Genomic DNA, 17,563 nt, shown 5'->3' with positions numbered 1-17,563 from the left:
AATTATAAATTCATTAGAAAGGAGCTTTTTAATCAGTCATTTAATTAGGTTAGCCACCTGTATTGGGAATATATACCATCAGCCAGCCTTATTTTTTACTGCGATTCAAATGTGTTCATAGAATCGGATCCATCCCCACCACTTCTTCAGGTTTATTTCCTCAGCTTCTCCCTTCTGTCCCTCTACGCTACGACAGTGACTAAATTTTAAAAATATTTAATTGGCTATAAAGCACTTTGGGACATCCAGAGCTCATGAAAGTGCTATACAAATGTGAATTCTTTTATTTATTCTTTGCCACTCTTCAATACCTTTCCTCACCTCATCTTCACGATCATGTTGCAAAAGCACCAATTCTTTCATCCATTCTCTAACACTTCATAGGTGCAACAATGGGATTTTGCAAGTTTTTCTCTGCATCTTCTGACTACAGCAGTTGTTCTAGCCTGGTTATCGCCATTAAAAAGTAGTAATTGTCAGTCGATTGAGCATTGTCAGGACTTCTTATTGGATTACAAGAAATTGCACAACTCATCAAGAAGTCCCATCATGCCACTAACGATATAAAACAACTCAAATAAGCAGTTATGAAAAAGGGTTAGTGTGCGCAAAACAAGGTCATGTGACATGCTCGATTAGATAATGCACTATTATTTTTCCATTTCAGAGACTGAAAATGATTGTTTCTCCATATCTTAACTATAATGAACTATAGCTCAGTGTATATGAAATGAATGAATCATACAAGGAAATGACCAATTCTATTAATCGGAACATATAATGCAATATTTTCTATCAAATATTCAAAAGAATGTTGCTGCCCATTACTAATATTTCTCCCCTAAAACAAGATTACGACTAGAAAAGGCTGCAACATCTCAAAATCAAATCACAGGCTAATCCCACTACCACTGAAACTGCTCTCCTTGCTGAGATCAGCCAGTGCAATTGAACAATCTCTGTCCTTCTACTTACAGCAATACACTGCCTCTTGATACAGGACTGCTTCATTCTGCCAGGGCCTCCAAATTTCTTCATGTCTTTGCAGAAGTGGCATTCGCCACACTCTGAGCGTAAGCAGGCTTCGCATTTGCGACATCGTGTCCTGCGTCTGCGCGCACCACTTGTTGATTTATGGACAAGAAGTTTAGGTCCTGATGAAGGGGCAGGTCGAGGTTTTAGTCTTGTTGATGCCCTGGACTGTAAAAGAAAACAAAGAAAGAAACATTTACAGAAATGTGCAAAATACAACATGAAGACAATTACAAAGCTACATTTTTCAATCCATTTTCATTCAATGTACAAAAAAAAAGCTATTACTTCATGTTAAACATCTTTAAAACAGGAGAAAGGTGAAGGCATTTCTGAACATTTAGTACTACCTGATATCTTTGCATCACATACAGGATACAATGTACCAGCATACTTCAGATACTCAGGATTCTTCAAATGACATCAACTGAGAAACTTGGGTGATTTTTTTTTCACCAAATAATCCATGAACAAAACAGAAAACTTTTACTGAACTACCTTTTTACATACTACAGCTCTGCTAGGTCCACACTAGACCTGTTGACTTGTTATGCAAAGATGCTAAACCTCATCCGACTGGTTATTTTTGTAGAATATAGTAAAACTGTGCCATCAGCATTGACAAACGGAACAGGTTTCGAGGGTTGGGAATGGACATATTAAGTCATTCAGTGGATTACTTTGGCAGGTAAGACAAGTTTATTCAACCCACCATCATCATCTGAACACAAGAGGCTCAACACTTTTCAGGGAACTATCTAAGTTAATTGATTAGCTGCCCAAACTGAGGTCTCAATGCACAGTACCTACTTGTCGCTTGTTTGCAATTAAGATTCCCATAAGGCAAGTGGTGAATGTGAAGTGTGCAGCTGTGTATTGATGCTAAATAGAGACTGTGTGTGTTGAAGGAGCAAAGCGGGAAACGAGAATAATGGGGAGTGTCAACAATAAGGGACACTCATGTGCCCCACCAGTTTAAATGCAACATTGAAAGTCAGGCCACCTAACTGTTCTCCTGCCCTTGGAACAGTGTACAGGGAGGGATGAGGATAAAGACGGCACAGAAAATATATCTTGAAAAGGCATAAGATGTACTTAAAATTAAAAAACTAAATAAAACCACATTGATAAGATTAACAGATATCCACGTATACTCAATGCAATAATGGATATTATGCCGATTAATCAACAAACTGGCTCATTTCCTCAGGGTCGAGCTTGCCAACTGTGGCTGGGTGGATTCCTGCAAGTTTCTTCCTGTGTCCTGCTGCGGTGAACAACCCCACTCTCAATCACCCAATATTGGTCCATTCTTCAGGCATATTACCTTCCCTTGCCAACTGGAAACAGGAACATATTCTTTTATCACCCAAATGGATTCATGTTGACCGTCAGTGAAACAGCTTTTCGGCCATTCGCATACTTCTATAACGGAAGTGTTTGAAGACAATGAAAACGAAACTAAGCTCAGGAGACCCGAGAAGGTGAATCAAAACAGCAGTACATTTTCAGCCAAAAGAAAAGACCACAAAGTGGCATACAGCACATAGGTCTCAACCGGGATTACCGATCACATCGGTCCCAATCCAGGCTGGCTTTTAAGGGTTGATTCCTTCTTCTGCACTGTAAATCCAAGAGCCCCAGCTGATGGGTCTCTGCCCATTAGCGGGGAACCTTGTATTCCAAATGTCCCACTGGGAGATCATTTGGGTCGCCCGAGGCTCTGATGAGGGTTATTACATCCCCTCACTGCGATGTCCGAAGGTCCCTCTGTCGCTGGACGCAGAGGAGGTTTCTGTGATGACATGCATAAAGCAATTCATATTGTACATGACCTCTGACCAGCAGGTGGCAGTGTAAGTCTACCATACGGCTCTGTGCCTGGGGAGTTGGGTGTAAGTCGTGTTGGTGGATAGGCGTATTTTGCAGTAGTTCTATAATAGTTAGTTAGTGTTATTAGTTAGTTATTTGTTTATTCCAGTTATCTTTACCACACAGTTGTTTCATAATAAATTATTTAAGCTAGATGCATCATTCATGGCGGCCAGTCTACAGCACATGACAGTTTCCTTCTCCGCTTTGCCCGCGGTTGTGCTTCCATCAGCTGTGGGTCTGGGTCGAGGATTGTGTAACGCGTCAGGGAGTGCCGGTTTCATGCCAACTAGTGGAGTAGTCCTGTCGGAGATCCATCTCTGACCAAACTGTCCTCTGAAAGTAGGGTAGGGTTGATCCCTTACCCGCAAATGAGTCTCCTGCAAAAACAGCACATCAGCACTCAAACTTTTCAGGTGAGCCAATACACTCAACATTTTCACTGGGCCACCTAACCCCCTTACATTTCCCCACCCCCCGCCCTCACTCCTTGAACCGGAATCAGCCATTTCCACCAAAAGGAGTTATCCAACTACTTAGAGAGTACGGGCACAAGGTCCATCCAAGATGGCCACCAAATCCACCAGCAAGACAAAACAGAGAAATCTGTAGACATCATTTGCTAACTAACCTCCCCCAGCCCCTTTTCCTCCACCCCCAAATAATACCACTACCAAATGTACATACCAATAACAACAAAGCAAACAAAACACACTTCTACTAACCCTAACCCCAAACAAAATGAAAACCAAACTAACACAATGAGCAGCAGCTACCCCCACACTTCACTCTCGTTAGCTATCTAACTCTTCGGCTAGCAGGGCGTCCTCCACCCAGGGTGAAAAAAAACTACTGCCCAGACTGAGGACACAAAGTAGAACAAAACCCCTTCAAACATTATATTCCAACCGGAAGCTATACATTCCCCATAATAACCATAGCACAAAGGACAACATCTCCTGTACCATTAAGCCCCCCCCACCCACATTCAACATATGAAACAATCATCCCACAAGTGCAAAGAAATACAAACATGTTCAAGGAACCCCAACAACTCTCCACACCCACTTCTTGTGTGGAGTATCTCAACAACAAGGACTCCTACATCAGACTCCTATTTATTGTCTACAGCTCTGCCTTCAACACCATAATCTCAACCAAGATCATATCAAAGCTCCAAAACCTAGGACTTAGCTCCTCATTCTGCAACCGGATCCTCGAGTTTTGACCCATTGCCCACAATCAGTAAGAATAAACTACAACACCTCCTCCACGATTGTCCTCAATTCCGGGGCCCCGCATGCTATGTACTATACTCCCTATACACACACACGACTGCATGGCAAAATTTGGCTCCAACTCCATCTACAAGTTTGCTGACGACACGACCATAGGGAGTCGGATCTCGAATAACGACGAGTCAGAATACAGGAGGGAGATAGAGAACCTAGTGGCGAGGTGAAACGACAACAATCTCTCCCTCAATACCAGCAAAACTAAAGAGCTGGTCATTGACTTCAGGAAGCAAAGTACTGTACACACCCCTGTCTGCATCAACGGGACTGAGGTGGAGATGGTTGACAGTTTCAAATTCCTAGGTGTGCACATCATCAAAAATCTGTCCTGGTCCACCCCACGCTACGACCAAGAAAGCACAACAGCGCCTATACTTCCTCCGAAAACTAAGAAAATTCGGCATGTCGACATTGACTCTTACCAACTTTTACAGGTGCACCATAGAAAGCATCCCATCAGGCTGCATCACAGCCTGGTATGGCAACTGCTCGGCCCAGGACCGCAAGAAACTTCAGAGAGTCGTGAACACCGCCCAGTCCATCACACGAACCTGCCTCCCATCCATCGACTATCTACACCTCTCACTGCCTTGGGAAAGTGGACAGCATAATCAAAGATCCCTCCCACCCAGCTTACTCACTCTTCCAACTTCTTCCATCGCGCAGGAGATACAAATATCGGAGAACACGCACAAACAGATTCAAAAACAGTTTCTTCCCCACTGTTACCAGACTCCTAAAGGACCCTCTTATGGACTGATCTGATTAATACTACACTCCTGTATGCTTTACCCGATGCCAGTGTTTATGTATTTACATTGTGTACCTTGAGAATTGCCCTATTACATATTTTCTTTTCATGTACTAAATGATCTGTTTGAGCTGCACGCAGAAAAATTATTTTCATTGTATCTCGGTACACGTGACAATAAACAAATCCAATCCAAACATCCACTTGCCCACCCTCAACAACCAAAAACCTTGCAAAAACAAAATCAGTTTGAACCAAGCCTATGCTTTTGTTTACAAAGACATCCGCATCTTCCTGCACATCGAAAAAATAGTCTTTTGTCTCAAGCTGTGCTGGGTACACCACCCCAAACCAAGCTCCACTTGTTAAATGCAGACCGCTTCCTTGCCAGCTCCGCTCCAATGTTTTGGTAAGCCTGATGGTGTGGTCTCCCTGTTTATAGTCCTGGTGCTCCTTCGCCCATTTCAGGACCTGTTTCTTCTCCTCGAAGCGGTGTAACCTTACAATAACAGCCCATGGGATGGGTATTCTACCAGAGTATCCAATGGGCTCAATCCAGCTTGGGAGGGGACATGAATCCACCCTCCCCAAACATTTTCCAACACCTTAAAAAAGTATTCTGTGGGATTTGGGCCTTCCATACCCTCCAGCAACGCCACAATTCTGACATTCTGCCTCCTGGAGCAAATTATCTACCGTGGGCTTCAGTGCTTTGTTTTCACCGGCCATCAGGGAGATCTCAGCCTCAATAGAGGCAATTTGTTCGCTGTATTTTGAGAGCTGTCTCCACACCCTTAATCGCCACTCTATGTGCTTTTACCATTTCGGTTGTCTTTTCTAACTTCAACCGAACAGGAGCCAGGGCATCCTTTATTGACTTGCGAAAGTCCCGGACACAATCCACCATTGCTTCTCAAATTCCACCGTCAAGACGTCGGCAAGCATATTAGCCGTTATTGGGAGTGGTCTGAGTCGCAGGAGCAGCCTCCGCCATTTTCTCCGCCGAGTAGCCTCGAGAAACCTCCAAATCTGTCGATGAATTTCTATCTAAAATTTTCTTTGCCCTGGTCCTTACTGCATTTCCCTTATGTGGGCACCTTATACCATCGATCAGATGAGATTTTAAGCAAAAGTATTCCCAGAAACTGGGCAAAAAGGCCAATAAGTAAGTACCCTGGTGGAGACGCCTCGTATGCGATTTCTCCCTACACACTGCCACCAGTAGTCACCTTCCGAAAAGCTAGAAGTGATATGTAAAATGGGGATAGGTCCGTAGAATAGAGACAGAACTGTTTTCCAAGTATGTTCTAAATCCAACAAGGAAAAATGTGGTCATAGACCTGGTTTTGGATAATGAACCTGGACAAATTAGCAACTAGAAGGTAGGAAAATATCTCGAATCATAAACAATTGGCATTTATATAACACCTTTCATGATCACCAGATGTCTCAATGTGCTTTACAGCCAAGGAAGTACTTTTGAATTAATTTGTTGCAATGTAGGAACACAGCAGAAAACCCTCACAAATGTGATAATGGCCCAATAATCTGATTCTGTGATGACGGTCAAGGGATAATTAGCCAGGATACTGTGGATAACCCCCCCGCTCTTCGTCACAATAGTGCGATAGGATCTTTTACGCTTGTCCAAGGGCAGATGGGGATCAGTTTAACATTGCATCTGAAAGATGACAGAATGGAACACTCCCTTTGCAGTGTGTCAGCCTTGATTTCTGTGCTCAAGTCCTGGAGGTGTACTTGAACCCATGACCTTCTTGTGCCATGGTGACACACACAAGCGATAACAAATACATATATGATCAGAAGAAAAGCAGAATCAAAATCAAGAAAGATGCAAAGAGCAAACTTTAAATGTTGAAATGGATTCCTGGCAAAATTAACCGATGAAACAAAATTGTCAGATAAGGTTGAGAACTATTTGTGAATGTGATAGGTAAGATTCGACTAAATGCATTTCAGAACAAGCGTAGCAAAGGTCAGATTGCCATGGATGAATTAAGGTACAAAGTATAAGGAGGAGGCATGTGAAAGGTTAGCATCAAGGGAATGACGAGAATTGTACCCCAAATAGCGAAAGCCCGCCCCCACCAACTGAAAAGGCAATTCCTCCAGCCTCCTCGCCTATCACTGTGCATTAATTGGGAACACCTTGCTTTTCCCCATGTTCAGCGTGTACCCCAAAATGTGGCCAAACTCACCCAGAATCCTATTGAAGCTCCCAACCGGGTCAGAAATATATAACAGGAGGTCATCTGCATACAAAGAAACTCGGTGCTCGACCGCCCAACCCTGCACTCTACTCATCTCCACCCCCTAAGCGTCATTGCCAACGCTCTATCGCTCGGGCAAAGAGCAGTGGGGAGAGCGGGCACCTCTGCCTCATTCCGCCAGTGTAACCCAAAGTCATCTAACTAACCTTGTTCATCCAAACATTTACCTTAGGTGCCTTGTACAGCAGCCGAAGCAAACCACAAGCCCCTGCCCAAACAGACCCAATACCTCAAGCAGAGATGCCCATTCTTTTTTGATTTGATTTATTGACACATTATTAGTATACATTGAAAAGTATAGTTTCTTGCATGCTGTACAAACAATGCATACCGTACATAGGGAAGGAAGGAGAGACTGCAGAATATAATGTTACAGTTATAGCAAGATGTAGAGAACCCAATCCACGTCCATTGCACCACCACTTCCACTTCTCGGCCTCCCGAGGATATCATAATAACATTAAGCAGCCATCGGCTCATACATCCCAACTAGCAGAGGCCCCAGCTCCAAACCAAACTCTTTATAAAACTCAACTGAGAACCCTTCCAGCCCCGGGGCCTTCTCCGCCTGCATTACCCCCCCATGCAATCCATCACCTCTCTCAGCCCAATTGGGGCCCCAATCCCTGCACCTTTGCTTCCTCGCCCCTTGGGAACTCTAACCCATCCAAAATCTACCTTAACCCTTCACCCCCACCAGGGGCTCCAAGTTATACAACCTCCAATAAGGCCTCAAAAAACTCATTCACCCCCTCCGGTTCCATACCACTGTTCCTCACCCTCCAATCTCTCTTGCTGCTGCCTGCTTCCTCAACTGTTGCACAAGCATCCTACTCGCATTAAATACAATATTTCTACTGTCGTGTAAACCCACATTCCCCACTTTAGAATCTCCAAAGTTCAATGACCGCACACACTTCCAGTCCATGGTCACTCCTAACTTCACTCGCCTCCTCCGACATGTCAAAATAGAACTCTTGATTCTGGTGTGTGACCCACAGATGAGCAGCATACAACATGCCAAACATCACTCCTTCCTTGCAGAGGGCAGCCTTGATCCGATTATAACCGGCACGCTGCTTGGCCAACTCCGCACCCAGGTCCTGATAGATCCTCAGCATGTTTCCTTCCCAGGTAAGCTTTTCGTTTGCTTCACCCACCTCAGTATCTTCTCCCTATTGAGAAAACTATGCAGCCGCACTACCATCACTCTCGGCAGGTCCCCTGCCTTCAGCCTCCTCAGCGCCCTGTGCGCACGATCCACCATGGAGAGCCCCCTCCCCCACCAACTTCTCAAACATGCTCACTGCCTTTGTGGCCTGCGTTCCCTCGATGCCCTCAGGCAGCCCCACGATCCTGAGATTACACCTTCTGAAACGGTTCTCGAGGTCCTCCACCGTCTCCCTCAACCTCTTATGGCTCTCCACCACAAGCACCATCTGCGCCTCCAGCGAGGCTGGCCGGTCCTTATGCTCCCCCATGGGCTCCTCCACCTTCTGGACCGCAAAATCCTGCACCTCCAGCCTCTGCTCCACTCTCTCAATAGCCACCCTAAGTGGCTCCAATCATCTTTGCCAGGTCTTGAGGCCTCCTGCCTTTGCTGCTGGAACTTTACATTCAAAAAGTTCAGAAGCTGTTTGGTAGACCACTGGGTGGGCAACGATGCCCCAGCACCCTCCACCATCTTTTCTCCACCTGTGTCGCACCTCGAATAAACTTTGGCTCAAGCTGCTGCTTCTTGCTTGTTACACTCCTAGTCTAGTAAGCCATAAACTGGTCCCACCTTTGGAGTCCTTCAATTCCTCAGTGCTCATGCACCTCACACCAGCAAACACCCCCTAAATTGGGCGAGAAAGGACCAAGGAATTCCACCTCGAGTGGAGCCACCAAATTGTGACCACTCACTCCATGCCACCACCAGAAGCCTGGGATTTATGATTTAAGTAATTAGTCTAACAGCCACAGCATTGACCAAAAGCAACATTCCAGTCAAGCAACCTTCCTTCCCCTGGGGCACTTGGGTGCTGATTTACGTTTTTGCCGGAGGCAGGGGTTGATTCAAATTCACTCAGCATAAATCAGCTGCCTCCGTGGAGCAACTGCATAGATCTTGGCTTTCTGCTTAATTGAAAGGGTTGTTATCCACTGCTATACAAATTCCTATCCATTTTTGAAATTATGGACAGCATAAAGTCAACGTCCCACATTTCCGTTAGCTGTATGACATATGCTTGGCGGAAGAATGATGGTCAAAAGACTATCAGTCCTGCTCCATTTACTGAATTGGAGATTATACATCCAAGTGAATCGGGTAAGGGAATGATTCACAAGTTGCACGTGAACAACAGAAAAATAAGTCGATTGGGGGCTGTCAGTGGCAGTATGCTATTATTTCAAGATTACAGCTAATTTCTTTCCAATTTACAAAATGGAAATAGCATTCTAGTTCAGCCATCCAGTTGCTCAGTATTGCACTAGTCAGTAATCAGACATAGCAGAAGCACCACCTTATTTTGGATCTAACATTACCATGACAGACCATATATAACGCGCAGGTCAAATGTTGGATCAACTACAAGCTGGTAGATGTTAACACATTTCCATTGAATTTTGCCAAAGATGGATCTTTACATGGGCGTTTTCAATGCACGTCAAACTGGAATGTTGTTCACCATTACCCAATTTCAACACACAACTACAGCACACTTTTGTTTGAATCCTCCTTCAAGTAATTTGCCAAGACAAAGATGGCCTGCAGTCTTTGCAGCACTGTATTGCAGAGCAGTCGGAAACAAGGGGCGCGATTCTCGGCTCCCGCACCGGTTGGGAGAATCGCCAGGGTCACCAAATTTTCCCGCGACGCCGGTCCGATGCCCTCCCGCGATTCACCCAAGCGGCGAGAACGGCCCCGTCGAGTTCCGCGCGGCGCAGGCCGGAGAATCGCCCGAGTCACCCAAAATGGCGATTCTCCAGCACCCCTGTTATTCTCAGGCCCGGATGGGCCTAGCGGCCTGCCCAAAACGGCAGCCCGTCCCCCCGGCGCCGTCTACGCCTGGTCGCTGCCGGCGGGAACAGCGTGGGAACGCTGGGGGGTGGGGCAGCCTGCAGGGGGGCGAGGGTGAATCCTGCACCGGGGGGGGGGGGGGCCTCAAATGGGGTCTTGCCCGCGATCGGTGCCCACCGATCGTCGGGCCGTCCTCTCTGAAGGAGGACCTTCCTTCTTCCGCAGCCCTGCAAGATCCGTCAGACATCTTCTTGCGGGGCGGACTCGGAGAGGACGGCAACCACACATGCGGGAGTTGGCGCCGGCCAACCCGCGCATGTGTGGGTGACGCCAGTTATGCGGCGCCGGCCGCGTCATGTATGTGGCACCGCCTTTACATGGTGCCAAGGCCTGGCACGCGTAAATGATGCGGCGCCGCTCCTAGCCCATTATCGGGCCCTGAATCGGTCGGGATAGGGGCCGTTTTGCGCCGTCGTGAACCTCGACAGCGTTCACGATGGCGCGAACGCTCTGCCTCCATTTCGGAGAATCCCACCCAGGGCAAATGCATTTAACTTTTTAAACTCATGTATTCTGAATGAATTAAAAGGAACAACACCAGACTGAAACTGGACAAATATGCTTCAGTTCAAAGAAAGGTGAAAAATATGCATTTATATGTAGTCTTTCATATCATCAGCTGGTCACAACTTATTTTAGAGTGTAGTTAGTCACTGTGGGGAAATGGAGCCACCAATGTATACACAGCAAGGCCACACAAATGGCCATGAGGTAAACGATCAAATTAACAAGGTCAAAGTTTACTTAGTGACTCGTCAGCCTTTGCTTATTTAATGCAAATTTGAAGACTGGGAAAAATAGGCAAAGTAATTTTCTTAAATAGCTACTAATTAGGGGTAAAAAAAAAAGTAAGATCGCTAACATTGTGGGCAGCACGGTAGCACAAGTGGATAGCACTGTGGCTGCATCGTGCCAGGATCCCAGGTTCGATTCCCCGCTGGGTCACTGTCTGTGCGGAGTCTGCATGTTCTCCCAATGTCTGCGTGGGTTTCCTCCGGGTGCTCCGGTCGCCTCCCACAGTCCAAAGACGTGCAGGTTAGGTGGATTGGCCATGATAAATTGCCCTTAGTGACCAAAAAGGTTAGGAAGGGCTTTTGGGTTACGGGGATAGGGTGGAAGTGAGGACTTAAGTGGGTCGGTGCAGACCCGATGGGCCGAATGACCTCCTTATGCACTGTATGTTCTGTATGTTCTATCTAGTCTGCAGGGAATCTCCAGCAATCATAACAAAGTTCCAATCGGCATCTCTTTGTAAACAAGTACTTGGTTGGAATGAATGATTATCTCACTTTTACGGCATCTTTATTGCAGACACAGCACCTACCTGTATGTTAAACAAGGCTTTTAAAAACAAATTACTGCAACAATATATATATGAATGCTCCGTCTTGAATATACTCAATGACTGAGCACTCACAACTCTCTGGGGTAAAGAATTCCAAAGTTTTACAAGCCCTTTGAGTGAAGAAAATTCTCATCTCTGTTCGAAATGACTGATCTCTTATTTTGAAACTGTGACTCAGGGTTCTAAGTTTCCTCACCATTTGCCCTGTTGACAAGCCCCTTGAAAATGTTATGTATTTCAATGAGATCACCTCCAATTCTTTTATATTCTACGGTTATAGGCCAACCCTGCTCAATGCCTCCTCAAATCGCCTCACCCTAGAATTTTTCTAGAAAACCTGCGTTACTCACCCTCTGGGACAAGGAGGCCGAAACTGCACACAGTACTTCAGGTGTGGTCTCATCATTGTCCAGTATAATTGTAGTAAGTCTCCTTTACTCTAATCCCTTCGTAAGGAAAGCCAACATGCCAATTGCCATCCTAATTACATTTTATGTTTGCATTTTAACTTTGTGATTCATGTACAAGGACATCCAAGTACCTTTGAACGGAAACACTCCTTTTCCTAAGAACTGCTTTTCAAACAAAAACACCAAAATCAGAATTTCTTTGGGAACACCCCGAAGACATAAAATAAATTACATATATGTAGAACCTTTATCAAGAGTTTCTCATAAATTCAACTTGTTAGTTTTATTCTGAATGCACTAATTTGACAGTGTAGTACTTCACATCTTTCAAAATCTCCAAAGAGTTACAATGTAATTGAGCAATATTGTACATTATCCTATTAATAGAATGTAAAGCTTGCAAGTTCTGCTTATAAAAACCGCCTCTGCTGAGGTCACATAGCACTGTTGGGGAAATGTCTGAATTGTTACAATCACTGAGCGTATAAACAATAGAATTTAGTGGATGTGGTATAAAACATTTGCCATGTGCAAGAGACTGTTTGGGAACAACAAGGTCAGGTGGTACCAACCCTCTATCCTATAAGTCTATCCTATATCAAAAATATTTGAACACATAGTGGAGTGACAATGTATTTTGACTTGCAGCTGAACTAAGAAAAGGAAAATGGTCTTTCCCAAGACATTTTATTTCCAGATGATTATCTTCCCAGTGCAAGGGGACACAATTCAACAGGTCCATACACCAACCAAGCCACCAGTTTTGTCAATTCTGACATAAGTCCAAAGATGTGCAGGTTAGGTGGATTGGCCATGATAAATTGCCCTTCGTGTCCAAAATTGCCCTTGGTGTTGGGTGGGGTTACTGGGTTAGGGGGATAGGGTGGAGGTGTTGACCTTGGGTAGGGTGCTCTTTCCAAGAGCCGGTGCAGACTCGATGGGCCGAATGGCCTCCTTCTGCACTGTAAATTCTATGATTCTATGATAAACTGTGAATTAAATTATTCTAACTGAATCTGCCAGGTAAATAGTCATCTCCAAGATTTCCAAAAGCGGAATCAGTGCAAATCAACCAATCTGCTGATAACTTCTGCCGTAGTGTCCTTCAGGAATCCCACTTGAATCACAATTATCCATTAATGACAATTGTTTAGCTGACCCTGGCTTAAGCGATTATGCAGGTCAAGCTTCAAAACGTCTGGACAGGCCAGCATAACTATTCCCTTGTGTTTGAATCAGCAAGGCTAAATCCATCATTGCTGTCTTTTTCAGCACAATACAACTTTTAGAATTGGTGCCAGAATCATTGCACTTCAATTGTCCTGCTTGAGGGATGAAAATGCTCCAAAGTCTTAATCGGAACAGTATCTTCCTTTGTGCAGCCACAAAAATCAGACTCTTTCTGGAGATCATAGAATCCCTACAGTGCAGGGATCACCATTCGGCCCATCAAGTCTGCACCGGACCTTGGAAAGACCTTCCTACTTAAAGTCACGCCTCCACCCTAATCCATTAACCCAACCAAAACGTTTGGACACTAAGGGACAATTTAGCATGGCCAATCCATCTAACCTGCACATCTTTGGACAGTCGGAGGAAACCGGATCACCTGGAGGAAACCCACACAGACACAGGGAGAAAGTGCAAACTCCACACAGACAGTCACCCGAGGCCAGAATTGAACCCGGGTCCCTGGAGCTGTGAGATCAATAAATCTATTTGATTGTTGATTCAACTTCCGGTGGGGGAAGAGAGCGGTCATGGATAGAAGAGATTCTGGGGCAGGGAAAAGGGGAAAACACAGTTGCGTCCCGTTCCCCACGGAGAACTTGCGCCTTAGCGCGCAAACTTGTCCGACTGGGCCCCCCCACAGCAAGAAAGTACGGAAGAAGAGGAGCGACCCGGACTCCAAAACGGATCAAAGTTGGAGACCTGAGCGCCTGGGAGCGGAGCGAGCGACAAAGAGAGAGGGGCCCCCCACTTTTCGGTGGCGACCACGAGGTGAGTGGTGTCACAAAAGGTGACTCCCGTCCGGACTGGAAACTCCTCTCTCGACCCTCCTGACCCAGTAAGAGGGAAGGGGAAAGAGAAGGGGAAAGGAAGGGAACCAAACAAAAAAAAAAAAAAAAACTGGACAAAGAAAGAAACCCAAACCTGAAACAGACCAGACCCAGTGAGAGCGGAGGAATGGGGGAAGGAAAAGCAACCTCAGGATAAGGAACAGCAACGTGGAGAGAGAGAGAGAGAGAGAGAGAGAGAGAGAGAGAGAGAGAGAGAGAGAGGGGGAGAGAGAGAGGGAGAGAGAGAGGGAGAGAGAGAGGGAGAGGGAGAGAGAGAGAGACAGACAGACAGACAGATGGCTGGATGAAAGAAAAATACCAAAGCGAAGGGTCGTCGAGACACAGGGAACAGCAGCGAGGGAAAAGCGCAGGAGTGGCGGACGCGCAGGCAGGTGGCCCCATGAGACAAGACGGAGGTTCGGACGAGCCTACAAGGGAAAAGGCTGGCGGACCAAACAGCGGAGTGGGAGCATGACGCAGCGACCAACATTCCCCCGCACAAACGTGCTAAAAAGGAGCCAAGCGCCATGAAGGAGGCGCTCAGGACGGAGCTCCACACAATGAAGAAGGAGGTGCTGGCGGAGACAACGGACAAAATGCAGCAGACCATCGAAGACCTGGGAAGGAAAGTGGAGGCGCACGAGAAAACGATTCTGGAGTTGGCGAGGGCCGCCTCGGACCAGAGCGACACGGTGATAGCTCTGGAAACCGAGGTGAAAAGGTTGGTAATGTCCCAGGGGAGCCTAAGAGGGAAAGTGGAGGACCAAGAAAATAGGTCCAGACAACAGAACATTAGAACAGTGGGTCTGCCAGAGGGGATAGAAGGCAGAGACCCAACAGGCTACATCGCCCAAATGCTGGGCAAGCTAGTGGGAAGGGAGGGATTTCCAAACCCCCCAGAAATAGACAGGGCGCACAGGTCGCTCCGGCCCAAGCCCAAAGCCAGGGAACAGCCCAGAGCGACTATCGCAAAGCTGCACCAGTTCCAAGACCGGGAAAAAAATCCTAAAGTGGGCCCGGCAGACGAGATCGAGCACATGGGAAGGGAAGAACATAAAGGTGTATCAGGACATTAGGCGGACCTGGCCAAAAGGAGGGCTGAGTTCAACAGAGCAAAATCGGCGCTCTACAAAACAAGGAGCGATTTGGGATGTTATTCCCGGCCACTCTGGATAACATTTAAGGGGAAAGAGCTGTATTTTAACACCCCAGCGGAGGCTGATGAGTTTGTTAGATCGAACAAACTGGGGGAGGAACAGATGCAACCGCAATGAAAGCCACGGGGACAGAAAAGAAAGCAAAAATCGGAACAAAGAGCAGAGCAGCAAACAAAGACAATAAGATCATGAACTGTGCACGTGTTTTATGTTTTGCGCAGGAATGTGCTGCCTCGTTTCCGGGCTTGTCTCCTCTCTCAATGCGATGGGGGGGGGGGGGGAAGTGGAGCAAGGGAAATGAGGGTGAGAAAAGCAGACAGGAGGGCGAGACAAGGGCCAGTAGGAAGAAGGTTAAACAGGGCCAGAGCTGGGCAAGTACTGGGAGGAGGGCCACCGTAGTAGCAAGGAGGGCCAGCACAGGAGGGCAGAAAGGAAGGAGGGCCAAGGCACGCCTCTCAAGGGAGAGGGAGTAAAGACACAGGCCTCAGCAGGCATGGAGCAGGGCGAGGAACCAAGATGGCGCCGCAAACAACCACTCGGGAGGGCATCAGGGCGAATGGAGACCCCGGAGGGCAGGGGCGCTCCCACGTGGTGTACACATAGCTGCCGGCCAGGTTGGGTGACCCCAGGACAAAGGGAAGCCTCGGAGTGCTGGGGCCCGACCTCATGGTGAGAGCGGCGACCCTGGCCATTGTAGACGGCCCCCTAACAAAGGGACACCCCAGAGTGCAGGGGCGCGTCCACCATGCAAGTATGGGTGATCCCGCAGGACCGGGGGGGGGGGGCAGAAATCCCCCACCAGGATTGTTACCTGGAATGTAAGGCGACTCAATGGCCCAGTGAAAAGATCCAGAGTCTTCGCCCATCTAAGGAGCCTAAAAGCAGACATAATCTACCTACAAGAGACGCACCTGAGGGAGAAGGACCGACTGCTGGTAAGGAAGGGCTGGGTGGGACAGACGTACCACTCATGCTATGGGACGAGGGCTCGGGGGGGGGGGGGGGTCGCAATATTAATTAACAAGAGGACGAGGTTTACGGAAACCAAGACAGTTACGGACCCAGGGGGCTAGTACGTCATGGTCAGCGGTGTCCTGGAAGGGACCGGTACCGGTCATACTGGTAAATGTATACACTCCCAACTGGGACGACACAGAATTCATAAAGAAGACGAGGGCAGAAATCCCCGACCTTAACACACACCGACTGATTATGGATAATTTCACATTTTCTCCCAAATTTGCACCCACCAACAATAAACAATAAGCAATAATGAATATAACATCAATCCCCATATCAACAACAACAATCTCATCCTCTCAACAACCCCCAAACTGCCTGCATGTTAACATAAAAAAAAACAGAGGAATCAGGAATCACCCATAGTCACCATTAACACATACAGTCACCCATCCCCCAACCCTCCCAACGCCCCCCCCCCCCCCCCCCCCCCCCCCTCTACTGAGGTTCGATGCTATCCAATTCTTGAAAGTGCACAATGAATAAAGCCCATAATTGTAGAACCCCTCCATCCCTCCCCTCAGTTCAAACTTAACCTTCTCAAGAGTCAAGAATTCCAACAGATCCCCCTGCCACGCCAGGGAGTAGGGTGGAGAGGTTGCTCTCCATCCCAACAGGATCCGCCTTCGGGCGATCAACGATGCGAAGGCTGCAACATCTGCCTCCTCACCCGTTTCCAACCCCGGCTGGTCCGGCATCCCGAATATGGCCACCGGAGGGCCCAGGTACAGTTTCACGTGCACCACTTTAGAAATTACCTGAAAAACCTCCTTCCAGTAATCCTCCAGCTTTGGACAGGATCAAAACATATGAATGTGATTTGCGGGGGCCCACCCGCAACTTTCACACATATCTTCTACCCCCTCAAAGAGCCGGCTCATCCTCACCCTTGTGAGGTCTGCTCTATATACCACCTTCAGCTGTATCAGCCCCAACCTCGCGCACAAAGTGGAGGCGTTCACTCTCCGGAGCACCTCACACCAGAACCTCTCCTCCATACCCTCTCCCAACTCTTCCTCCCACTTGGTTTGATCCCTTCCAGTGGTGCCTTCTCCTCTTCCAAAATAGCTGTGTCAACCACCGACACTACCCCCTTCTCCAGTCCCCCTGCCGTCAGCACCTCCTCCAGCAATGTGGAGGCCGGATCCACTGGGAAGCTCTGTATCTTCTTCCTGGCAAAATCTCGAACCTGCATGTATCTAAACATTTCCCCCTGCTCCAGCCCATACTTCACTCCCAGTTCCTTCAATCCTGCAAACCGACCCC

General features: G+C 47.2%; 1 protein-coding gene across 3 annotated transcripts in view; it reads right to left on the bottom strand.

Annotated features, from left to right (window-relative positions):
* Positions 1 to 17,563, bottom strand: part of LOC140386692 (lysine-specific demethylase 2B-like) — a 313,645-nt gene that overhangs the window by 204,249 nt on the left and 91,833 nt on the right. For all 3 annotated transcript variants that reach the window (XM_072469251.1, XM_072469253.1, XM_072469252.1), the window contains exon 2: positions 976 to 1,200. In XM_072469251.1, the coding sequence (XP_072325352.1) occupies positions 976 to 1,200 (225 nt within the window). The remainder of the gene's footprint in view (positions 1 to 975; positions 1,201 to 17,563) is intronic.

This window comes from Scyliorhinus torazame, chromosome 12, assembly GCF_047496885.1.
Source record: "Scyliorhinus torazame isolate Kashiwa2021f chromosome 12, sScyTor2.1, whole genome shotgun sequence".
Taxonomy (NCBI): domain Eukaryota; kingdom Metazoa; phylum Chordata; class Chondrichthyes; order Carcharhiniformes; family Scyliorhinidae; genus Scyliorhinus; species Scyliorhinus torazame.
This window is presented reverse-complemented; position numbering and strand designations above follow the sequence as displayed.